This window comes from Panthera onca, chromosome A2 (genome assembly GCF_046562875.1).
Source record: "Panthera onca isolate mPanOnc1 chromosome A2, mPanOnc1 haplotype 2, whole genome shotgun sequence".
NCBI lineage: Eukaryota > Metazoa > Chordata > Mammalia > Carnivora > Felidae > Panthera > Panthera onca.
In genome coordinates, this window is record NC_138340.1 from 157,777,859 (window position 1) to 157,804,870 (window position 27,012).

At 41.3% G+C, this 27,012-nt stretch overlaps 1 protein-coding gene and 1 long non-coding RNA gene across 15 annotated transcripts in view; one reads left to right on the forward strand and one right to left on the reverse strand.

Annotated features, from left to right (window-relative positions):
- TPK1 (thiamin pyrophosphokinase 1) overlaps positions 1 to 27,012 on the reverse strand; it is a 350,382-nt gene that overhangs the window by 71,985 nt on the left and 251,385 nt on the right. For all 14 annotated transcript variants that reach the window (XM_078438252.2, XM_078438261.2, XM_078438281.2 and 11 more), the window contains one exon: positions 20,491 to 20,602. In XM_078438252.2, the coding sequence (XP_078294378.1) occupies positions 20,491 to 20,602 (112 nt within the window). The remainder of the gene's footprint in view (positions 1 to 20,490; positions 20,603 to 27,012) is intronic.
- On the forward strand, positions 1,982 to 16,978 carry LOC132679658 (uncharacterized). The gene is made up of 3 exons (XR_009610263.3): positions 1,982 to 2,095; positions 5,462 to 5,577; positions 16,872 to 16,978. It is a non-coding gene; the product is annotated as an uncharacterized LOC132679658 (long non-coding RNA).

Here is a 27,012-nt window from a genome sequence, read left to right on the forward strand (position 1 = left end):
TGTTCACTTTTCTCTTAATTAAGGATACAGGCCTGTATTCACAGCTGAATTTTTGGTATTCTATATTATTGGCTCTGTAACAGTCAATATTTTAGAATGTCATTGATATCAGAATCACAGAATCAGTTACGACTGGCCACTCGTGGGTTCTCTTAATATTGATATTTTGGGTCCCCATAAAAATCATCACCATGATAGTATCCATTACTTATAATACTCTGTGCCAAGCACTCGATGTACACTATCTCATTTAATCCTTTCGACAGTTCTAGGACATTGTTATTTTCTCTATCACTATTACAGTTTGATGAGAAAATGGAGGCTTAGAGAAGTGAACCACAGGGTCGTATACCTAACAAGTGGCAGAACTGATTACTCAAACCCATCACTTCTTCCTTCCAAGCTTTACACTGATTAATGTCCAAGGCATGTAGACTGTGTATTAGAGGGTACCGGAATGATAGGACCCGGTTTCTGCCTTTAAGGAATTTATGATCTAGTTAGGGAAAGGGGCGAAGGAGATTACACCGACACTACAATCCCAGGCTATGAGTGCCTTAAAGAGACTTGCAAAGTGCTTTGAAGATTCTGGGAAACGAAAGATCACATCTAGGTGGGGGTATAAATCTTCAAAAGGCAATTGCTGCTCTGTAGAAGCCCAGAAAATAAGGTGGGATTCAGAAAATGGAAGTGTGTAGTTAGGGCATCTATAACTGGCCCATTCTAGGCCGCTGGCCTTGAACCATGGGTGATTCACAACAAGGAACCAAAAACGATTTGGTTTTCGCTGTGGACTGAAAGCCTGTCATCTAGTGGTGGAAGCCACAGACATGGCAAACTCCCGGATTTTGGACACGGGAGAACTGGATCACAGTGATGGACAGGGTTCCTTAAATTCTTGTTTTGAGGGAGCAGCTCTCAAGGCATATCTTATTTAATAGGACAGAAAGGAGATCTTCCTTCGCACAAAGTGTCATTTTATTTTTTTAACTTTTTAAAAAATGTTTGTTTATTTCTGAGAGAGGGAGACAGAGCACGAGTGGGGGAGGGGCAGAGAGAGAGGGAGACACAGAATCCAAGGCAGGCTCCAGGCTCTGAGCTGGCAGCACAGAGCCCGACGCGGGCCTCGAACCCACAAACCGCGAGATCATGACCTGAGCCAAAGTCGGACGCTCAACCGACTGAGCCACCCAGGCGCCCCAAAAAGTGTCATTTTAGAATCACCTCAGGTATAATCTTTGATTCCCTCCTCAAAACGGCCTTTACTGCATCCTCTATGTGGTTAAAAAAAACCAAATTCAACTGTGGACTTTTAAGGATCTAATTGGCTTTATTCAAGGATGCAGAAATCCAGCAGCATCCCACTCAGCAAGTAGAAAGGAGCGGGAGGAGCTGAGCCAACGAAGGCTTTTAGAGGCAGAAGGGGGCGGAAAAGGAAGCTTCTAACAAAGAGTGGATTGTTTCAGGCAAGGTTCCCTCCCTTTGGGGGAAGGGTGGGGGTCTATCTTGCCGATTACCTCACTAGAGCTGATCCGGAAATTCCAGACTGACTGGTTAAAGGTCATTCCTGGGAGAGGCTGAAAGGGGGGTAAAGTCTGGGTGTGCAGTTGTAGGGGCTCTAATTCCATGCTGGCCTTGTTGCTCCTGACTTCCTTCCTTCCTATCTTTCTCTAAACAATGTCTACGGTCTGACACAGTCCTCTGGCCACACCACCGCGGCCAGCCCCATGCCGACCTCCTGCTCGGCCGCTGTGTCCACTGTTCCTAACTCCTCCTGGGAGAAGTCACCCCAGCTGAACCTCCAGATAATGATGCAATTGGAACAGGAGGCCAAGCCTTGGGCTAATCCTTCTTTCTTGATTTCATGTTAGCACTTGCCATCTGACCCAACCCCACAGCAACTTTATATTCTGCACGTATCTGCTCAGGGCTTCCTATGCGCAGGGACCACGCTCGGTGTTCAAGGTATAGTAGAGAGCTAGACAGGCGATAGTCCCTGCTCTCGTGAAGGTCAACCTTTGAGGAGAAGACAGACAGCAATAATTTAATGAGAGGATATCAAACAGGATGACTGCACTGAAGACAAGAAAACAGGGTGAGTGCTGGTGTGCTTTGTCAGGGAGGGCAGGGATGCACATCCTTTCGACCTGCTCATTAGAGAACACTCTCCATGGAGGAGTAACGCCCAGGCAGACACCTGAATTCTGCAATGTGGGAGGTCCACTGGAAGGTACAGGGAACAGTATTCCAGGAAGAGGAAAAGCAAGTACGAAGAACCTAAGACAAGAACCACAAGGGCAGGAACCAGGCCAGCTCTCAGAGCAGGACTTGCAGCCAGGACAAGAGCGAGGCGTTTATTCTAAACGCAAGGGCAAGTCATTAAAGGTCGGGGTGGAGATACACATTTGAGAAGCAAGGGCATTTGGACGTATTTAAAGCTCTAGGTGGTGATCAGATCAGTTAGGGACAGCTGATAGACAGAAGGGGACTGTGAAACAGACCGAATGGAGAGCGGCATTTTCTTAATGTGAAATGGAGTTGGTAAAATATATCAGTTGACCTCTAGGTAACAAACTTGTCTTCAATTTGTTTGGGTCTATTGACAGGCATGACAGCATTGACCCCACCCATCCACACAGTCTTCAGGTTGTTTAGGTCAAGTACAATAAAGTCACTGAGACACTGGTAGCATTTTCTTTTTCTTTTTTTAAAGGTTTATTTTTTTTTTTTTATTTTGAGCGAGAGAAAGAGTGTGCACACATGAGTGGGGGAGGGGCAGAAAGAGAGGAGAGAGCCAGAACCCCAAGAGGGGTCTGTGCTGTCAGCGCTGAGTGACATAGGGCTCGAGCCCACAAACCGTGAGATCACGACCTGAGCTGAAATCAAGAGTCAGACGCTTAATCAACTGAGCCACCCCGTCCCCCTGCATTTTCTTCTTCTATTCCTACCTTCTTCATTAAAAAATATATTTATGGGTAATGCTAAGCGAGAAACGTAGCGAACTGTAAAATTCCACCTACGCCACTCCAACTAACTTGTGACTGCCGTAGGAATTCATGGTAAATCAGTAACAGCCCTGCACACGGCACGAGATGATGGTGTGAGTATGCACAGGCCCCATAACCCTGGACCTCATCCACAGCTACCCTGTCAACCCAAGGAAACACACTAAATCACCAGGAAGGGACAATATTTTAAGAGTGACCTTGAACCTGCTTCGGTGAATTTTTAAAAATCAATCAAAATCACGAGTACTTACATTCAGTTACAGATTACTTGTGGTCCAAGTTACAACCAATGGTGACTTTGGAGCTGCTGCCCTAGGCCACCAGTGCCATGGTCACCGGCCCCAATGTGCCCTGTCCACCGTTCCCCCGGGGGCTTCCAGAGAGGAAATCGGAACTGAGGAACCCTCGACAATTAGTCCTTGCCGTGGTCTGATTATTTACTCAGAAGTTACTCTTACTGGTAAAGATTCATGCCACTTACGATGAGCGCCTTCCTCCGTTAAGTGTCTCACCCTAACACCTAACTCCACGCCTCTCATTGTGATCTTTGTTTCTGTTTTGGAAAGAGGAGCTAAACATTCTCCTCTGAAAAACCTCCCCTCTCTACTCTGGATTCTACCCTCCAGCTTCCTCAGGGGTGTCCCCTGTCACCTGCACACCGTCCCTACCCCCCCTCGATTTCTCCCACCTCTCCCTGGATCTCTGCACTTTCTCGGCTCCCTCTTATTTTCAACATAGGCTGCTTGTGCCTTGGACATAAAGGCCTCTTCGATAACACAACTCCATGCCTATGGTTGTTCTTGAATCATTGACAAACTTCTTTAAAAAGCTTAACGTATCTGCTCCCATTGTGGTTTCCACGTGCACCCCTTTGCAATTACCTCAAGAAGCAGAAATCTGGCTTCTGTCCCTACTGTGCTCCTACTATTCTGCATTCTCAAGAGTGACCAAATTATTCCTTCAGTGAAGTCCAACAATTTCATTCTTTTGGAAATGATCCTATTCGCTATTCCCTCTTTAAATGGCACCTTCTTTCTCAGATAACTTATACAATCCTTTCTTTTTCCTGCCTTGCTCACTATTCCTTCGTTGCCTTTTCTTTCCCCCAGAGTCTAGTATTTCGTACCAACCCGTAAATAAGCTCGTTTCGAAGGCTAGGTAACCACTTTATTAGTTACTTCTGATTGGCAATGCTAGAGAAATGCGTAAGATCTGAATATGAAAAAGACAGAGCGACTCTGAGGAGTCTTATCAATTAAGTCACTTGAACACCTAGAGTTAAGGTTAAATACAACGGGAACAAACCTAAAGAGGTATACAATCTAGTTAAGTGGATAAAATAAAGATACAAAATAACTGGAACAAACATGAATGCACTTGTTACAGTTACAGAATATTGTAGGGCCGTGCCCTGTAGGACACAGTAGAGTAACACTGAGTTCTCTGGTTTTCTTCTTTTTGCAAAGCAAATCTTGTAAGTTTCATGAGTGGCCACACAATGAGAGAACCAATTTCAGTTGCCTTTGTTTTTATGATACTTGTCCTCAAATTACAGTTTTATATGATTTTCAACATCTGTAAGAAGGGAACGAAGAAAATGAAATGTTTTAGACCTTGCCTCATGCTCAGAGTGGTAAAGAAAGGGGCAAGAGAAATCACCTAGGGGAACAGGGAGATCCTTTAAAACTCCAAATTCCCCATAAGGTGAGATTTCTAGATTCAGGCCTCTGTGGACCATTCCTAGGTAGGCCCCCCTTCCAACATACACTCACTTACACTCAAAAAGGGTCTGTGGTGGGGCGCCTGGGTGGCTCAGTGGGTTGAGTGACAGACTCGTGATTTTGGCTCAGGTCGTGATCTCATGGTTCATGAAATCGAGCCCCACATCACTTTAAACCTTACCAACTTCTGGCAGAGTTTACAGTTATTTTCACCATTAAAATTCAACTTATCCTTTATTATCCTAATTGTATTAAAGGTTTGTGTTAAAGATCTCTTGCTTCAACATCTTTCACTGTAGTGCAATCGACTCTTACAGAATTCATGTGGAGAAAAATGCTCGTGCTAATTTAAACAAGGTTGCTAATGCATAAAACAAGCAAGACACTATTCTAGCCTACCAGGAGGCTGTGCCAGTAACAGGCACCAAATGTGAGGCGAATGCCTTCTAGTAAAGGGACTAAGAAATCTGCACAAAGAATGATGCTATCAGGTAAATACTCCTCAGTGCTATGCAGTGCACTTGAGGAATTTGGAGGAAAGAGAAAACAGATTTTGTTAGGAAATCTTCATCAAGGATATGATTTGAAGTGGCCCTTGAAGATGAGTAAGATTAGTGGGAGGGAGGGAGGGGAAGATGTCAAAAGGAGAACACACTCTGGGAATACTGTGGGGTAGGGTCATGTCTTGTGGGAGAAAAGGCATGTGCTTTGGACCTCCAATGCTTTTTGCAGGCATTCAGGAGGAAAGAACAAAACGAATAAAGAGGGACAACGCTGGAGACTGAAAGAGACAGAGACGGTTTTGTTCAAAGTCATTCATTTTAAAGGAAACAGAACCCGATCCAGAGGTAGGTGGGAGCGGTGCTCATATTTGTATCAGAATGACAGCTGAACCAGGAAGAGAACGAAGCCAGCATCACCCCCCTCATGCACTCTGTCCTACATGCACAAACCAGATTTCCTTGTGTTAGTAACGTAAAACTTCTTTTTCCTTATCTATACAATATCAGCCTCTGGCGGGATACAGGTCAACGGAAAACACCACAAGGGTCAGTTTGTATTTTTCTTAATTGCACGTCGCATTTAAACTGCCACTGATAGCTTGCAAATAAATACTTTTTAAATGGGTAAAAACAAAAGTTGGTTACCAGCTGTAGCTGGCAAAAAAAAAAAGAAAAAGAAAAAGAAAAAGAAAAATCAGAAAGCCTTCTTGCTGGGATAATTTTGCCGTAAGCACATTCTTTAGCACACACCCATGCATACACACACACACACAGAAGGAAAACCGGATTTAGGGAAGGGTAGTTGAGGGAGACAAGTTGTTAATTTGCAATTAAATGGGTCCAGCAAACAGATGAGTGAAGAAGGCCAAGGAGATGTGCCCAAAGGAAAACCGTGCAATTGAACTGAGGAGGCTGCCAAACTGTGACGTTGGCACAGGGCTGCCAGGAGACAGCATCGCTACTAATGAATCAATATCAAAGAGCGTTTCATTGGCTGCAGCCAGACCTTCAGCCCCATCTCAGTGTAAATGAGGGGCAGTAATTATTTCCCATTCCTGGCTTCACCGTGAACTTCTGAGGGGTGAGAACCTTCAGCTGGAGATTATGAACCGCAGTGATGCCACAGGACATCTTCCTCCTTGATGTTCAAAGCACTTCCAAGTAGTGAACCACATCACAGGAAACCTCTGAGACGGGTCTGCACGTGCAACATCAGCTCCCGACCCGGCACCCAGACACACACCCTCCGATTCTGGTCCCGTTACTGCTTCCTTTAACTGCCGCCCCGTAGGGAACGGAGGAGAAGGAGGTCTCCTTGAAAAACTAAGCCGTTGGCATTTATAACCTGGACTCTTCCAATTCTCTGTGGCTTCAGCAGCCGGTGCTCAAACTGAAGAAAGCCTTGACACCACCTACCCATCCTCATGGTACAGATGAACAATCCACCTGGAGTCCCAGTTCAGGATCTGAACCTACTGTCCTGTCCTCTTTCCTCTGCATTGTTAACCCAAGTAAACAAAGCAGACATTTTTCTGCTGCATTTCAAGGGAAACTCAAGGTACAAGCTGTACAGAAAGAAGGTAACTTATGTTATATAATAACCTCCAGGGACTTATTTTGTCAAGAGCTTTTGTCAAGCATTGATGTATCCCTTTTTGGTTGTTTTTAATCTCAAAGCCAGAGGACTGCTACCCTCTCTTGCTAGTTCAGTTCTGTTCCCTTCTGTGGGAGAGGAAAGAAAACTACAGGGTAGTTTCCTGATGCATAATTAAGCTTGAGAACTTGCCTCCTCTCTTTGTAAATTGCATCTCGAGTTTCCCTTGAACTACAGCCTCCCCCGCAAAAAAGCCCAAATATTTCTTCACTACAAACTTTACTTGGGGTACACAGTTTTACAGAAAAGCTCTTTTAAGTGGGATGCTTCTATTTTAGCCTGCATACTGGACATTTCCCCAGTTTGATCTCCCCTTCTTTTAATTTAAGCCCAGAATTCTCCAAATATTTTCTGCTTTTTCACAGTTTGGCCTCCGAGCAATCTGGAGGACAAAGTGGCAGCTCGCCGCTGAGAAACCTGCAGGCTGTCTAAACCTCCTGCAACCAAGCCATCCTGCCCCTTTTATCACTGTTCTTTCTTTTTCATCCTTGAATCTTCAGACACTCAAAAATTCTGTTTTAACCATTTGTCCTCTTTGTGAATGCTAAATACATTTTTTTTCCCACTTGAATCTTTATTACAAGTATCTTGAGAACCATGGTGACTGACATTTGGCTTATAATCACCCCAGAAATCAGAAATCGCAGTGAGCAAAATTACACCTGAATTACCCACCTCTCCAAAGCTGTGTGGCTTATGATCGGTCTTACAGAGTGGAAAGGAGTTGTCTTTGGGGGGGAGGGGCTTGCAACATGATTTTAATTGCCAAGGTGTTAATTTCTATCTCCGATGTCTTTGATGCTGCCCAAACTTAAGGAAAATTTCTTTCATTTAGAGAAAGGATTTTGAGATAGGTTATTTCACAATGTCCAATGCTTTTAAAAATAGATACATAATATCCACCAGTGATGGATCCATCCTATGTGCACAGAGGACTCAGTTAGGCAATATGAACTTGGGACAATTCACTTAACATCCTACGACTCCGTTTCCTCATCTATAAAATGGAGACAATATTCTGCATTAACAAGAGGGGTGAGGTGGAGTGTGGAGAAAAGATAGGTGGGAGATGTGAATGTACTATTCACAATGCAAAGTTTGATCGTTTGGACACAGTAGAAAATTATACCCAGCAGGCTATTCCCATAGTAGAAGTATATTCACCCACACCCCTTGATTCTTTCTCTACAACTCATGTAATGACCAAAAGTTATCGCTTTCTTGTCTCCGTATATTAGCTGGATGGTTGAACGCACAGAGCGCTCTCTGAATCAGCACAAAAGTGCAACCTGGAGGAGGGGACATAGAAGGGGACTCCCTAGCTTACACCAAAGTCATTCTCATCCGTCAACCTGCCCACATAAATACTGGGAAATCAACTCATTTAAAAACTTGGGAGGCAAACCTGAGTTATAAGAGTGTTCTTGAATGCAGGTCAGTGAAAAATTGGTCTGCTCACAAATTCCCATTTGTCATATTGCCTACGAATGCACGTTAATTGTTTTCATATTTAAATGCCTAGAATCAACCATAATAAATGTGTGTTGTCAGGTTGTAGGGAGTTTTCTAAAAACAAAACAGGATGATTATGGCATATAGTAAATTATTGTTGGTTCCTTGTGCTCTCAGCAGAATCACAAAAGGGCAAGGCCTTACGAGAAGAAAAATCGTTCATGTCTGGTTCAAATCCTACAACACAGAAAACAGAATTGGAGCTGGGCTAATGAAGGAGGTATCTAATACAAGTTTGTATAGGCCATATGTTATTGGTCTTAAGCATCTGAAAATGTAATATTTGCTTATAAGTAGAATACTTGAAAATCCTTCTCAGTGACATAGTCTAAATGCTAATTTTGCTCCTCTCTTTGTCCTATTCTCTCCAGAGAAGTAGTATCTACTGCTCATCAGCAACACCCCTAACGTTGCCTTCTTCATGAAAGCTGGGTACTAGAGCTGCCCACGACTGTCACTTTGCGCAGTGTTTCCTCAGGGCTAATATTTAGAACATATCAAAAGTTGCAGTTGTGTGGTCTATAAGCCCAGACTGACCAAATCTAGGTACATACTAAGACAACTCAGACTTATAATATCTCACAGTACAAGTATGTGCACATGGCCCAGGTGTGTGTGGGGGTGGGAGGGGGGGAGGGAGGGAGAAGGGTAGGGGTAACGGTGATAGTGGCATAAATAAACCAGTAATGTGATGGAATATGGGTGCTCAGTTAATTAATTAATAAACGCCTGCTTGATCTTTAGTGACCTTGAGAGCCCGGAGACTAGTAATATGTGGCTATGTAAGCAATATAAGGAAAAGTCAAGCTTTCTGCCTTTTGCTTTTTTACCATCTTAATCACACACCAGATTGCTGCCTGTTTTTGATGGAACTATCAGTTTCTTATGTAAATACAGCTTCAAAGGCTAAGAAAAGGTAAGAAATGTAAAAAAGGATAAAAAAATAAAGAGGAATATGTCTAATAAGAGACTGCCTACAACCCCACAGCTGGACGGAGCTTTGGCTCTGGTCTATGCAAACCTGACTCATTTCTCGGTTCTCAGGGATCAGAATATATTCTTGGTGAAACCTGACTTCAGCCCTTGGAGAACAAAAACCAGACAGATGGAAAGTGTTACTCTCGTTATCTTTGTGGGCACCAAATAAATCGTGCTCACACAGTCTGCTTTGTTTTTATGTTGTCTTGAGTCCTTATCACAAGTCATCTGAGGCCAGATGAAAGACAGCACTGAAATTCAGCTTCTCAACGGAAATACAAACAGTTCTCATACATTAATTTTCAGAGTAACTGTAAAGATTCAGTGATCTAAAAACTGCACTCAGTAAGTATTATTTCAGAAAATTATTTAAATCATTGATTACAGACCTGATATGGGAGGCTGAATAATATCTCCACCACCTCCCCAAACGTCTACACTGCAATCCCTGGAAGCTGTGAATCAATTAATTATATGGCAAGAGGAGTTTTGCAAGATGCGACTAAATCAAAATTTTGAGATGGATTGTCCTAGATCATCCAGGTGGTCCCAGCGTAATGACAAATTCCTTAAAAGCAGGAAGTTACAGAGTCAGAGTTGGAGGAAGAGATGTAACAATGGAAGCAGAGGACAGAGAAAGGGATTTGGTGATGCTATGCGGCTAGCCCTGAAGACCGTGGAAGGAATCACGGGCCAAGGGATACAGCCAGCCTCCAGAAGCTGGAAATGGTAGGAAAAGGATTCTCCACTCAAGCCTCCAGGAGGAAGGCAGCTCTGTCAACACCCTGATTTTCGTTTCTGAAGACGCATGTAGGATCCCAGTCTCCACGACCAGAAGATAAAGGACGCACTACTTTGGGCCACTGGTCGGTGGCAATCATTTGTTACAGTACCAATTTGAATCTGATATACCTGGAAACTTATATAATGAAAAATTTAACAAATATGGTTATTCTTAATCTATCAAACATCACACATTTTAGATTTATCTTTCTATGTATTTAGTTCCCGTAATCAAGCATCAAAATTTCCTGCAGTGAGAGTAGTGAAGGAGATCAGGAGGAGAAAGCTCTATGCCCGGAGTCGAGACAGCTGGGTTTTAGGTCAGCTCTAGTTCCAGGAAGCTGTGTGGTTTGTGCAAGTCATTTTGACACCTTAGTTATTTCACAAAATCACAGGTCTCAACAACCAATGACATTATTAGGATACTTTCTTCTTGACATTATGGTATAATAATTATTCCAGAATCTAAATAAAAGAGACAATATTCATACAGTTTGGCTCATACATCATAGAAATTGCCATTTGCTGGTACTTACTATAGAGAATGCATTAAAAAAATCGAGATGTATCAACAAGATTTCTTTTTTTTAAATGCATTCTATTAGTAAAGAAAGTAATATTCTGCTATTTCCATAAGGTAGTCCCAAAGCATAAGAAATTGCTCAGCAAGGCCTAGAGTAATGAAACTGGTAAGTGCTGTTATATTAAAGTTTTACCAAATACTTGGAAATATTCAGTACACTATAAATAGAAATGTAAGGCCTCCTTGAAAAACGTCTGTGAAAATATTTCTTTGCAGTTATTATCCTAAATTATATAAATAATATAAATGTAATATTGTAGGTATGGCCATTATAAGAAATAAATCTTTCATCCCTGTATCACACATGTACATTTACATAAATTTGTTAAAGAACTTTTTTATTTCTGAGTTTTGAAAAGATTCTTAGTGGAAAATTATTAATGAAGAAAAATCAATACTGGAATTTATAGCTAGCACTTTCCATTTATAAATAAAAATGGGCTATGAAAACATTAATGACTTTTCTAAATTAATCATTAAAGGCACAGAGATTGAACGTCATCGATGGCTCACTGAACACAGAAGGGGGAAAGATTTCTCCTATCCATGTGTAGAGATGGTGCTTTTTGTTTATTTTTATTTATTTTTATTTTACTATTGTTTTTTCAACATATACTTCATTGTCAAGGTGGCTAACATACAGCGTATACAGTGTGCTCTTGGTTTGAGGGTACATTCCCATGATTCATTGCTTATATACAACACCCAGTGGTCATCCCAACAAGTACCCTCCTCGGTTGCATTTCTAGACACCAATAATGAAGCAACAGAAAGAGAAATCAAGAAATCAATCCCATTTACAATTGTACCAAGAACCATAAAATACCTAGGAATAAACCTAACCAAAGATGTAGAAGATCTGTAAGCTGAAAACTATAGAAAACTTAAAAAGGAAATTGAAGAGGACACAAAGAAATGGAAAAACATTCCATGCTAATGGATTGGAAGAACAAATATTGTTAAAATGTCAGTATTGCCCAAAGCACTCTACACATTCAATGCAATCCCAGTCAAAATTGCACCAGCATTCTTCTCAAAGCTAAAACAATCTTAAAATTTCTATGGAACCACAAAACACCCTGAATAGACAAAGTAATGTCGAAAAAGAAAACCAAAGCGGAAGGCATCACAATCCCAGACTTTAGTCTCTGCTACAGAGATAAGTGGTTTTTAAAATAACTTTTTTTTAATACATAATTTTCATGTAAATGCAACTTCTTCCCCATAAAGCTGTGCTTGCCTCAATGTTCAGTGGTCTATACTCCTTAGAAAGGCCAGCCAGCCACTGCTGTTTATTAATTAGAAGCAAGATGGCTCTGTAGGTCTCCTTCTCTCCCCCCTCCCCTCTTTGTGGCAGTGAGCACACAAATAAAAGAAGGCAAAGGATCAGAACACACACCAGGTTATCTCCTGCAACCAGAGTCCCCTCTATGCTGTGTCCTCCCCAAATCTGCATCCTGCCTGCTAGACCTACTTTCCTTTTGTCTTGCCTTTGTTGCCCTGGTTGACTTCCCTAGTGTTTCCCTCTTGAATGCCTAGATTTTAAGAGTAGATGTCAGAACAGAAGAATGAACCTGGACCACTTTCTTACACCATACCAAAAATAAACTCAAGATGGATGAAAGACCTAAATACAAGACAGGAAGTCATCAAAATCCTAGAGGAGAAAACAGGCAACAACCTCTCTGACCTCAACCTCAGCAACTTCTTACGTGATATGTCTCCAGAGGTAAGGGAAACAAAAGCGAAAAGAAACTATTGGGACCTCATCAAGATAAAAAGTTCCTGCACAGAGAAGGAAACAATCAGCAAAACTAAAAGTCAATGACGGAATGGGAGAAGATATTTGCAAATGACATATCAGATAAAGACTTAGTATCCAAAATCTATAAAGAATTTACCAAAGTCAACACCCAAAAAACAAGTAATCCAGTGAAGAAATGGGCAAAAGACATGAATAGACACTTTTCCAAAGAAGACATCCAGATGGCTAACAGACACATGAAAAAATGCTCAATATCACTCATCATCAGGGAAATACAAATCAAAACCACGATGAGATACCACCTCACACCTGTCAGGATGGCTAACATCAACAACTCAGGCAACAACAGATGTTGGCGAGGATGCAGAGAAAGAGGATCTCTTTTGCATTGCTGGTGGGAAGCAAGCTGGTACAGCCACTCTGGAAAACATATGGAGGTTCCTCAAAAAATTAAAAATGGAACTACCCTATGACCCAGCAATTGCACTAGTAGGTATTTATCCAAAGGATACAGGAGTGCTGTTTTGAAGGGGCACAAGCACCCCAATGTTATTATAGCAGCACTATCAACAATAGCCAAAGTATGGAAAGAGCCCAAATGTCCATCAACTAAAGAATGTCTAAAGAAGATGTGGTATATACATACAATGGAATATTAGCAATTAAAAAGAATGAAATCTTGCCATTTGCAACATTGTGGATGGAACCAGAGTGTATTATGCTAAGCAAAATAAGTCAGTCACAGAAAGACAAACACCCTATGATTTCACTAAGATACAAAACAGACAAACATAAGGGAAGGGAAGCAAAAATATGATAAAAACAGGGAGGGGAAACAACATAAGGTACTGTTAAATATAGAGAACAGAGGGTTGCTGGAGGGGTTGTGGGAGGGGGGATGGGCTAAATGGGCAAGGGACAGCAAGAAGGACACTTGTTGGGGCGCCTGGGTGGCTTATTTGGTTGAGCGTCCGACTTCGGCTCAGGTCATGATCTTACGGTTCATGGGTTTGAGCCTCGCGTCAGGCTCTGTGCTGACAGCTCAGAACCTAGAGCCTGCTTTGGATTCTGTCTCCCTCTCTCTCTGCCCCTCCCCCATTCATGTTCTATGTCTGTCTCTCAAAAATAAGTAAACGTTAAAAATTAGAACAAAAAGGACACTTGTTGGGATGAGCACTGCATGTTAAATGTAAGTGACAAATCACTAAATTTAATCCTGAAATTTTTACACTGTATGTTAACTAACTTGGATTTAAATTTAAAAAAGAAAAAAGAAACTGTACTTGAATAATGAAAAAGAAAACAAATGGCAAAATGAAAAAAAAAAGGGTAGATGTTAGTATTATCCTGATACCAAAACAAGTCAAAGACATCACAAGAAAAAAAAAAAATCCACAAATCAATGTATTTTAGTTTATGGATGCAAAAATCATCAAAAAAAAGAAAACTGTGAACCAACAGTATATAAAAAGAATTATAAGTCATGACCCAGTGAGATTGATTCCCAAGGATGCAAGTTTGGTTTCATATCCATAATCCAGTTAATGTAATATATCAATAGAATTAAACACAAAAATCACATAATTGTCTCAACAGACAAGATTTAAACAAGCACAGCCCACACTATTTCATGATAAAAACACTCAACAAACTACAAACAGAATAAAATTTCCTCAATCTGATGCAAGACATCTATCAAAAACCAATGGTTGGTGTCATATGTATGGTGAAAGACTGGATGCTTCCCACCTAAGATCAAGATCAGGACAAGGAGGTCCACTTTCGCTGCTATCAGTATTATTTGGATAGTTAATATTGTACCATCGGTTCTAGCCAAAACAACTTGGCAAGGACAGGAAATAAAAGAATCCAAATGAGAAAAGAAGTAAAATTACCTCTATTTATAGAGGACATGTTTGGATACATAGAACATCCTAAGAAATCCTCTAAGATACCATGAGTACTCATAAATGAGTTCGGCAAGGTTACACAAGATCAATTGATACAAAAAATCAGCTGTCTTTCTATAACTTGTACCGAACGATCCAAAAATGAAATTAAGAAGAGAATTTCATCCACCATAGGATTAAAACAATACAATATTTAGTAATAAATTTAATAAGTACAAAACTTGCAGGAAGAAAACAGCAAGACTTTGTTGAAAGAAATTAAAGATCTAAACGAAAGTACCCTAGGTTCATGGATTGGAGGACTTAACATTATTAATAAAATGGATTTACTTCTCAAACTGATCCGCCGAATCAACACAATCATAATCAGAATCCTAGCTGACATCTTAGAAGTCAATAAATTAAACAAATTATATAAACAAATTACGTCTATGCATATAATTTGATAATTAAGTTCTATGCTATTTGATCTGCCATATTTTATCAGTTCTAACATGTACATTTCCCCCTCATCTCTGCAGTTATAATTAGTATTTTTTTTCCTTAGTGAACAGAAAATAATAATGCATCCCACAATTGATGGCATCTTAAATGTGATGAAATACAGTCATTTCACCTATTTGTACACTTAAGAAAATGGTTTGGGAGTGGAAAACTTTCACTAACAGCTTCCTTGTGGCAGGGGGAGAGGGGGAACTGAGGCAAAAAAAAAAAAGTCATCCTTATTATCATGTTTGCTCTCTAATGCACATGTTTTATGTAAAAATTTTAACACTATCTTCAATTCAAAGTAGGTCACTGGTTATCAAAGAATTAATAATATATGAAAGATACTGTCCTTGAATCAGATAGGAAACACTGAAGTCCCAGGTTCAGGGTGCCCTTTTTTAAGCACCGGATTGGAAAAGCAATAGTTAATAACAAAGACACCAAAAAACGTAAAACACTTCACATGTTAGTGGCACTAACTCACAGCCGGACCTCTGCGTTAACAGCCCCCAAACTCCCATCTCTAGCACAGACCTCTCTCCTGCATGACAGACTTGTGATCCTAACTGAGGGGAATCACTCTGAGTCATAATGGGGTGAGAATTAAGGGTGTTTCTCACTGAAACTCCATCATTACCGCGTGAAAAATCTTTTCAAATGGGGTTCTCTTACTTTTTTTCTTTCAAAAATATTTCACTAGGGTTAGATTCTCGTCTCTTTCAGTCAGTGCTATGAAATTATTTCATTCTGCCATTTATTTCCATACTTTGAAAAAACATATAAAAGAAGGAACAATGACAGCATAATTTCACAATCTGTGAGTGTTATAAACAAGAGGGCTGGGCGAATGGAGGGCAATTCCATTTGATATTTTCTTAGGCCAAAGTGTAGAGGAGTTAAAAGGTCTGTCCTGAAGAATTAAAAATTCTTCTTAATCCTTTCCATTTCTTGCTCCTACCTCCTGCCTTCCCCTGTACATGTGCCTTCCTCTGGTTGTCTTCTCTTTATCCCAAATTCGTTTTAGTGCTTTCTTTTTAACATCAACTTATCTTATATGGAGTCTTTCATATACTAATTGGAAGCAAGGAAAAATAGCATACATGACCTGATTTCAAATTTTTTAGTGCATCAATCCCTAATGATGTGAATTTGGGCAAATCACTGCCTAGAGCTTGGAACTACCATGTCCTTATCTGAAAAATGGGGACATTTGAAAAATTTTCACAGTCCATGAACCAATTATCAGAGCTGAGGAAAATTAACTAGAACCAAAGATAGGTCACACTTACACATGTAGTGGTAAAACTGTAGGACGTCAAAGAAAAACATAAGGTCCAAAGGACAGAGCTAAAAACATATACGAATGAGAATCAGTTTGCTTAACTGCGGATTCATCAGTCGCAGTAAGAGAAACCCGTAAGAGTATGGCCCAAAGAAAGTGAAAATAAGATTTTATTATATGAATAGCTAAACTGTTCATCAAGATGGCAGACGAAGAGAAGACATTTTTTTGGCAGAAGAGCAGACTCCCACGCATTCTCTTCTTCCTCACTGACAGAACCGTGGTTTCACTCAGGATCCCTATGTTTTTAGAGGCAAAACTGTACATCCCAGCCTCTTTTGCAGCTAGGGTGGTCGTTTGATACTTCTGGCCATTGAGGCAAAAGAGTGGATGCAGGAAGAACTTCTGGACGTGGTGGAATCCCTGAAGCCTTGTTTTCTTGCCATGTGTGCTAGCCCATCCTCCTGTCTTCCCTTCCCTCTCTCCTGAGGCTGACGAGGGACCACAGCGGCTGGAGCTACAACAGACACCTTAGGATCTGGAGGCAAAGGCTGAGGAAACCACAGAAGCCATGCCCTGTAACTGCTTGGCTCTGGACTTTGTTACATGGGGGGAAAGGAATAGGCCTTTTTAAAGCTACTATTTCAGCCAGTCAGAACTGAACACATTCTTATTTCTTACAGAGCAAAAAAGAAAGAAAACTTCATTACCACCCAAAATATGACTGTCTAGGGGAGCCTGGGTGGCTCAGTTGGTTAAGTGTCCCAACTTTGGCTCAGGTCATGATCTCAAGGTTCATCAGTTCAAGGCCTATGTCAGGCTCTGTGCTGACAGCTCAGAGCCTGGAGCCTGCTTTGGATTCTGCGTCTCTGTCTCTCAGCCCCTCCTCCCACTCTGTCTATGCCTGTCCCTCAAAAATAATAAACATTAAAAAAATTTTTTTTAATGACTGTCTATAGAAAACCTTAGTGAATCTATACTCACATTTTTTAAAAACAATAAAAGCATTCAGCAATAAATTGATAACAATATACTAAAAGTCAATTGTATGTCTATGTACTACCAAGGAACTCAGAAATTTAATTTTTTAAAAGGTATAATTTACAATAGCAACACAAAATATATGGTTCCTAGAAATAAATCTTACATAAGATGTACAGGATTTTATGGACAAATTTTTAAATTATTGAAAGCAATTAAAAAGTTCTAAAAGAGAGATATATTATGTTTATGGATAGGATGACTCAATTACACATAGGAATTTTCTTCCCCAATTGTTGTTTTCTCACAATTAATCTACACATGAAAAATGATTCCAATAAAACATACAATGGGATTGTGTGTATGTGATACCTGTCAAACTAATGCTAACATTTATGAAGATGAAAAAGCCAGGAGTAACTACAGAAAGATGCTTTCCCTCAGCGGTAACCAGAGACCGTAATGAAATATCACCGACATGCATCAGACTGGCAAAAATGCTGAAATGTGACAATATCGAGAATCGCGTGAGGATCCAGAGTGTGGGAACCCTTGCGTTCTCCTGGATGAGTTCACGGTGGCTTTCCCACTGTCACTGTCAGAGCAGTGTGGAACACTTAAGAAAAGTGAAGGCGCTCAGGTCCAGGATGCAGCTGTTTTACTCCTGAGCGTGCACAGCCTAGAGAAAACTCTGGTCCCAGAACCATGTTCCACAATGTTCCCAGCACACTGCTAGGAAATAAAACACTGTCCTACAGACAGGCAACTTCAGAGACAGTTAAGCTTCACTGCTAGGTGACTGGTACAGAGGCATCTTTCACACTTGTTTTATTATTTATTTATTTATTTATTTATTTATAATTTTTTTTTTTAAACGTTTATTTTTGAGACACAGAGAGACAGAGCATGAACAGGGGAGGAGCAGAGAGAGAGAGAGACACAGAATCTGAAACAGGCTCCAGGCTCTGAGCTGTCAGCACAGAGCCCGACGCGGGGCTCGAACTCACGGACCGCGAGATCATGACCTGAGCCGAAGTCGGACGCTTAACTGACCAAGCCACCCAGGCGCCCCTCACACTCGTTTTAAAGACAGAGTGCGATGAGAGATATTGCAACTCGAAACAGGGAAATCGGGTGAGTTTCAGAACTTGTGACATCATATTTTAGAGCGGGTAAAGCCTGGGAGAGAGCCAGTCTCCAGACCACATGAGGGAGACATCGATCGGTTTCCTCAGGAGGACTTGCGTCCTCTCCTTGACCTAAGAAGTGATCAGCACCCGACTTGAGTTACTGCACCTCCTTTCTCTTTCCCCGGCCAGGCCACCCTGTCACTTCATGGGTGTGACTGACAAGTTGACACTGACCTCAGGCCTCGCCTTTCCCAGACAGTGACACCGAGTTAAGCAGAGGCCCTGTCCTCTCGGTGACAGAAATCTTGACACTGCTCTTCCAGTCAACACTGTGTCATTTCCCAGCTGGTATTACTACTTCTTAATGAAGTAATATTACCTGTCACAAGACCCCATTAGTTAGCACTTTCACCACAGAGAATGGATGAAGCGGTTTTTGTCTCAATTTTCTTGTTTTGCATACTCCATTAAGTTGCTATTTCCATATTTTACATAAAAATTCTAGACGAAAAAAATAATTATTTCAAAAGTTAGTGCCATCCGTACACATACAAGTAAGTAATAATACGGAGCATTTCTGCAGGATTGGAACATTATCATGGATAAAAAGATTAAAAGCCACGTCATGCCCAAGGTCCCCTTCCCAGAGTCAACTTCATTTTACAGAATTAGGGAGTGCTTACTACTGTGGGACAGCCAGGTCACAGGATGTTCTCAGGAGCCCGGAAGAATCGACCGTCACCCTCTGTGTCCGCCAACCAGCCCTGAAAAGTGAGCTCACTGCCAGATCCAGAAGGACCTCACCAGTATCTAGACTCGGTCCTGGGAAAGAATGGAACTCTAAAAAGTGTAATTGGTTTAGGATGCAGATGTTTTCACAGAAAGTTTCTAACGGGAACTCATGTCAGTTTTAGCTAAACAGCTTCAAAGCCCGTCACTGATTTCTGTGCACCAGAGCGGATCTGTCTCACCATCCTTTCAAATTCTGATGAGCTCTCCAGACATTTGCCTCAAAATATCTCTCGTTTTTCCTAATTGTTTCAGCAGTGGCTCGCAGAAAAGGCTTTTAAAATATCTTTTTATCTTCAAATTATTTACTTCTTGAAATATTTATTTCCTTGTGGGAACCTAAGAGTTATACATGTTCTAAAAGAACATGGCTCCGTATTTTGGTTTTTACAACCTTAGAGGTACTGGTCAATCAGGAGACAATCCCTTTGACATTCAACCAAAGCTCTTTGATTAAATTGCCGTTATTCTTAAAGAGACTGGAGTTGACTCGTTTCACAAGCCTGACAGTTTATTGTGGAATCAGCTTTAATTCATGAAAAGATACACCTCATTTTTTGTTCCTTTCAAATCAGACACTTCAGTATAATTTGGACTTATTACAGTTAATAAGTACTGGGAAACACTTTAAAACTTAGTAAGAGCAGCTAATCTTACAAAACCTCAGAGGTTTGATTATGAAGAGAATTTACTACTTTGGTCAGAATTCCTGCTTATCTGGAAAAGTAAAGGGGGTTTCAACAACACAAAATCATGAAGAAGGTTTCGCAAACAGTTCTTAGATTCGGCACTAGAAATAGAATCCATAAGAGGAAAAAAAAATCAGACGTCATCAGAATTAAGTTAATGAATTTAGTTAATTAAATTTCAGGCACTGAAGAGATTAGTCAAAGACTCTGAGAAAATATTTGTGAGTCATGTATCTGATGAAGGACTTGTATCTGGAATATATAAAGAAATCTTACAACTCAACCAAAAAACAAAAAAAACGCAATTAAAATACGAGCATGAGATCTGAAGACATTACTCCAAAATATACAAGTGGCCCCTGAGTGCCCGAAAAGGCGTTTGGCATCATCAGTCATCGGGGAAAAAGCAAAACCACAATGAGGTACCACTTCATAACCACGAAGATGTGTCGAAACCAAACAAAAAGAAAATAACAAGTGTGGGTGGCGATGTGGAGAAACCGGAGACCTCACGCGTCGCTGGGAGGAATACGAAACGGTGCTGCCGCTTGGGAAGACGGCCTGGCAGTTCGCCGGCAGGCTGAACACAGAGCTGCCTAGAAGCCAGCAGCTCCACGGCTAGGTGTGTACCAGACAGAGAGGTATTTATCTCACCGTGAATTATATACGCTTCTTAAGAAAGGAAACCTCCCTTTGGCAAGGGTTTTACTCACTGAGGTTCCACTTCAGGCCCGTTGTGGTGACGTGATTGCAAGGCTGTCCGACAGGAATAAGGCCACACCAGTCGCCTTCCATTCCGGTATCTACATGCAATTTGTGCTTTCCCTGAAGTAGAGAAAGAATGATCATCGACACGGTGAAGAGAAAGGGCAGGGGTCAATGTACACTCAAGACCTGGGGAGGCGCACGGACCGTCCGAGAACTTCACGTGGCTCATCGTACTTAATCCTAGCCACAATTTTACAAGGTAGCTTATTGTTACTTCTCATTCTTACATATGAGAAAGGTGAAGCTTGCAGAGATTAAATGTGTCCAGGCCCACACAGATAACAAGGGGGCAAACCGGGATTCCTACATGTACTTGGCAATTCTGAAGACTGAACGGAATCCTCGTGCTAATGATGTCGCGTTCTATGTGACAGAATTCTAGGGTCTTAGTCAAACACTTGGTCAGGTGTAAGTAAAACATTGCTTGCTAAGTACAAGCTCTACTTTATCTCAGAACCGGGCTTCTAGCTTTCCGAATTCCACGTCAATCCTGCTAATGGTTAGCCTGCTTCCTACATTCGTGGCTCCTGTAGGGCACGTCCACTAAGAAGTGCCTCTGCCCGGAAACGGTATCTACCCCAAGGAATGAGAACGCTTCCTCCATCTGGATTATGAAAACCGGTATAATTTACCATGTTTTCGATTTTTCAGTTTATAAGAAGGTTAAAGTTAAATGTAATGTTCAACCAAGGCTACAATGGGTTTTTTTGTTTTGTTTTGTTTTGTTTTAGTTTATTTATTTACTTTGAGAGAGAGAGAGAGAGAGAGAGAAACAGAGAGAGAGAGAGAGCATGTGCACAGCAGAGGAGGGGCAGAGACGAGGAGAGACAGAATCCCAAGCAGGCTCCATGCTGTAAGCACAGAGCCCGATGCGGGGCTCAAATTCACAAACCTTGAGATCATGACCTGAGCGGAGATCAAGAGTCAGACGCTTAACCCACTGAGCCACCCAGGCACCTCTACAATGTTTGATTTTAAATAAAATATTTGGAAATTCCTCTTCTGCTGTAAAGTAATGACTTTCCATTCCTATTCTATTCATTATCCTTAGAGTATATGGTCTTTGTAGAAGGACGCCTCAAGTCCTTATGGGAAAATGCCAAGGCACATATCTATTCAATAATTACATGAAAAAGATATTTTCCATAATTCACAAAACTCTGAACAAGTATGTTCCAAAGGATATTCTTTTTTTTTAAATTTTTTTACATTTATTTATTTTTGAGAAACAGAGTGAGACAAAGCATGAGCGGGCGAGGGGCAGAGAGAAAAGGAGACACAGAATCTGAAGCAGGCTCCAGGCTCTGAGCAAGCATTCAGCACAGAGCCTGATGCGGGCTCGAACTCACGGACCGTGAGATCATGACGTGAGTCGAAGTCAGATGCATAACCGACTGAGCCACCCAGGTGCCCCCCCCAGGATATTCTTTATTTTAACAAAATATTATTTAAAAGTATATTTAATATATGATATAATAACAAAGTAAGGTAGTTAAGTCTCCTTTTATAGCATTTTATTTATTCCTTATGACTTCTGGACTCTATTTTAGGCTTCTGAGAACTTACCCTACTGCACATAAGAACTCAACGTCTGAGTAGGCTTTGTCTTTACTCAAAGGATTGCTTTTACTAGGAAAACAACTCTCTAAATTACTTATCAGCTCTTGAAATTTAACACAAACTTATGCAGATCTTTATTACCCACACAGTTCATACATACTTACATATTTGTGTATATATGTGTGTGTATTTATGTTTGTGTATATCCATATATATTTGAACACTTAATCAGAAGGCATAAATTCAATTAAGCGGGCTTAAATATATTCAAACACAAAGAATATGTAAAGATAACATAAAATATATTTGAACTTGGTGACCATTACTGGAAGAAAAGATAGGCAACACGTGGAAATGTACAGAGGCACGGCAGAGAAACGTAGGTGAACTGACAACATAATGCATTGTGAAAACAAGGCCCAATAAGAAACAGAACTGTGAGAAATCACAGAACCCATCTATGTAAATTAAAATAAATGCAAACTATAAGACACTTCTAATAATAAAATTTAAATATATATTAAAAGATTAAATATATACGTATATATACACACACACTAACCTGCCTGCCTATGAAAAGAGCAAGGAGAATGGGAATGCGGCGTAGGGATACAAGGGAGGCAAATGGATGGATCAATCACTGACGATTCCTGCCTGGACCGGAGAGGAAAACGTGCCAGTGACCAGTGAGCATAAGAGACTCAGCACTGAAATCTTATAAAGATAACAATATCCTTTTTACTTATCACTTTTACGAAGCGATACAAGCCGGTAATTCTTAGACTCTTCTGAAGAGTCTAAAATAAAAATAGGGAAAATATTCTAGGAATTCTAAACAGTAATTCAAAAAAGAGGAATGACTGGGATATAGCCATGGAAAAAACTTACAAGTAAAAGAAAACTAACCTTGTTCTTGAATAATGATCTTTGGGTTTTTTTTTTTTAATATTCATTTGGGGGGGGGGGGCGTGCACAGGTGGCGGAGGGGCAGGGAGAGAGCAGCACAGAGGATGTGAAATGGCTCCGCGCTGACAGGATAGAGCCAGAGGAGGGGCTCAAACTAAGGAACCAAGAGATCAGGATCGAGTCCAGATCAAGAGTCAGATGCTTAACGGACTGAGCCACCCAGCTGCCCCTGGTGTGTTTTAGATCAATTTAGAGCAAAAGCATAGAAACTGTTAGTATGGTTATAGAAACTTTTACATGTTATAGAGCAAGGCAGTACCTGTCAAAGGATATGGTAAAGCGGAGTGGCCCTCATTTTCTCATCATTTTCGGGAAGAATCCAGAAATAGTGCCTGGAGCGGCAGATTGGGGGGGTTGGGGGGGTTGGGGGGGGATTTAAACACTGCTCCAGGTCTAAGTAACTGGTGATGTGGATAACACGCCTAAGCAGCCGAAACGGGAGCGAGGAGGGGGCACTCCAATAGCTGTGTCCTTCTCCGGCCACAGTCCTCCCTCAGACACCTCCATACCGGCATCAGAGACGTCCACGCGAAGGCTGCCATCACTGCATGGAAGTTGCAGCACGGAAAAGTAGGAAACAGACTGGTCAGAGACCTGCTCATGTGCAGAGGGGAGGGCAGAGCTTAGGCAAGGGGCTCCGTGAGGCTTTGCATGGGAACAGAAATCACTCCGTGCACAAGGCTGCGCATTTGCGGAGCTGGGGGGGGGGGGGGGGGGCGGGGGGGAGGGGTCAGGACACTCCCTGATTGGGCCACTAGGGTAGGGCGGACCGGTGGGGCCCGGGGATTTTCAGGCAGTGAAGCTCGTCCTTGTGACACCATTAATGACAGATACATGAACTTATGCATTTGTCAAGACCCATAGAGTCTCTAACACAGGGAGTGAACGCTAATGTAAATTTTACGGACTTTAAAAAATAATACTATGCTATATCGCTTTGTCACTTGGAACCCATGTACCACACGAATGCAAAATAATAGGGGAAGTGTGAGCGGGAGAGGGGCATATGGAAACTCTGTGTCTAGTCTGCTCAGTGTTCTGTAGGCCTAAAACTGTTGTAAAAATAAAGTCTATTAATTAAAAAAAAAAAAGTCCCCTGGTGACCTTTCAGTTTCTCGTCCCTTAAATGGGACTGGCAGCAATGTGACGGTAGGTCCGAACCCCATGCTAGCCACATGAAGGTCCTGCACAGAGATGTGTACATCTGCTCCTCAGCAACAGTATAACTTACTCTACTTTCCCCCCCCACTAAAAAACAGGATTTTTTGTTTAAGCCATGAGCTGCCTTAATTTCCTGGCATAAAAATTTTCCCTGAATTAATTTACATTGACTAGCTTTGCCAGACAAACATGAGTCTTGTTTCTCCCTACCACTCTCCCTTATGGAAATTATTCTCTCTGAAGATATAGATGCTGGATAGAAAACAAATTATCGTCCGTAGATGCCAAATATAACACACTTTACCAAATTCTGAAAGCGGTAACAAAGCCTCCTTCATGATGACAATGGAGGACCGCAGAAATTCTGATTTCTTTGCAATTGCTTTGGTTTTAGCAGCAAAGGAACAGAAAGCGGTGGTGGCTTTTTGTGTGGGTGGGTCGTGGCCTGATAAGGGCTGGCCTCTCAGAAAGCGCAGCATATCAGAGGGGATACAGGCAATCCATAGCTTCCTTCTGGAGCACTGAGTGGCAGATGGCTCAGGAAGAAGAAAGGCAGAACACTCACCTGGCCCAGATGGCTCTACCCTTGTCTCAGGTAACGGGGTCTCTGACAATGAGGCCTGATGTTAGAGACTGTGACCTCTTCGTCCTTCCTTATCCCAGAGGGATTTGTGTCCCATTGGGCTGTCTTATTTTCAGTGTGTTAGCTAATTCCTATCTTTATTAAAATTATTTAAATTTCAGTTAGTTAACATACAATGCAATATCGGTTTCAGAAGTAGAATTCAGTGGTTCATCAGTTATATACAACACCCAGTGCTCATCCCAACAAGCGCCCTCTTTGATACCCATCACCCTTCTAGCCCATCTCCCACCCACCTTCCTCCAATCCTCAGTTTGTTCTCTATTAATAAGAGTCTCTTTTGGTTTGTTTCCATTTCTTCTCTATTTTCCTCTTCTTCTCTTGTATTCATCTGTTTTGTTTCTCTTTTTTTTTTTCCGTGAGCAATAGGTTTTTATGTTTATGTTGAAACTTAGTATTTTCTTTTTTTTTTTAATATATGAAATTTATTGTCAAATTGGTTTCCATACAACACCCAGTGCTCATCCCAAAAGGTGCCCTCCTCAATACCCATCATCAACCCTCCCCTCCCTCCCACCCCCCATCAACCCTCAGTTTGGTCTCAGTTTTTAACAGTCTCTTATGCTTTGGCTCTCTCCCACTCTAACCTCTTTTTTTTTTTTTTTCCTTCCCCTCCCCCATGGGTTTCTGTTAAGTTTCTCAGTATCCACATAAGAGTGAAACCATATGGTATCTGTCTTTCTCTGTATGGCTTATTTCACTTAGCATCACACTCTCCAGTTCCATCCATGTTGCTACAAAGGGCCATATTTCGTTCTTTCTCATTGCCACGTAGTACTCTATTGTGTATATAAACCACATCTTCTTTATCTATTCATCAGTTGATGGACATTTGGGCTCTTTCCATAATTTGGCTATTGTTGAGAGTGCCGCTATAAACATTGGGGTACAGGTGCCCCTATGCATCAGTACTCCTGTATCCCTTGGATAAATTCCTAGCAGTGCTATTGCTGGGTCATAGGGTAGGTCTATTTTTAATTTTCTGAGGAACCTCCACACTGCTTTCCAGAGCGGCTGCACCAATTTGCATTCCCACCAACAGTGCAAGAGGGTTCCCGTTTCTCCACATCCTCTCCAGCATCTACAGTCTCCTGATTTGCTCATTTTGGCCCCTCTGACTGGCGTGAGGTGGTATCGGAGTGTGGTTTTGACTTGTATTTCCCTGATAAGGAGCGACGTTGAACATCTTTTCTCTGGATGTCTTCTTTAGAGAAGTGTCTATTCATGTTTTCTGCCCATGTTTTGTTTCTTAAATTCCATATGAGTGAAATCATGAGATACTTGCCTTTCTCTTATTTCGCTTAGCATAATACATTCTAGCTCCATCTACGTCATTGCAAATGGCAAGATTTCATTCTCTTTGATGGCTGACTAATATTCCATCATGGGTGTATTCCATCTTCCTTATCCATCCATCAGTTGATAGACATCTGGGCTCTCCATAGTTTGGCTATTGTTGATAATGCTGCTAGAAACATTGGAGCACATGTCCCCTTTCGAATGTGTTTTTTGTACCCTTTGGGTAAATACCTAATAGTGCAATTGCTGCAACGTAGGGTAGGGCTATTTTTAGTTTTCTGAGGAACCTCCACACTACTTTCCAGAGTGGCTGCTGCACCAGTTTGCATTCCCCCCAACAGTGCAAGAGGGTTCTCCTCTCTCTGTATCCTCAACAACACCTGTTAATTTTAGCCATTTTGACATTAACAGTTAACATTCTGAACTTAATTAACATTCTGAACTTAATAATACAGTTAATTCCTATCTTTTAATTGAAGACTTTCCTCCTTCTGTTTGTGGTCTGCTTAACAGTTCGGTAGTGGTCAGCTGTACACAGTATATTTGGTGTTCCAGATAACTTGGTAAAGGATGGTGAGGGAGGGGGTTGGCGGGGTGACCTAGGTGATGGGGATTAAGGAGGCACTTATGATGAGCACGGGGAGATTTATGGAACTGCTGAATCACCATACTGCACACCTGAAACCAATATAACACTGTGTGTTAACTACACTGGAATTTAAAATTAAAAAACAAAAAAGAATTGGTGAAGGAAGTAAGGAATGATTTCTCAACTGGTGGACATTAACTCCCTAAGAGAAGATTCTTCAACTTGTATCATATAATGCAAAGGAAACAG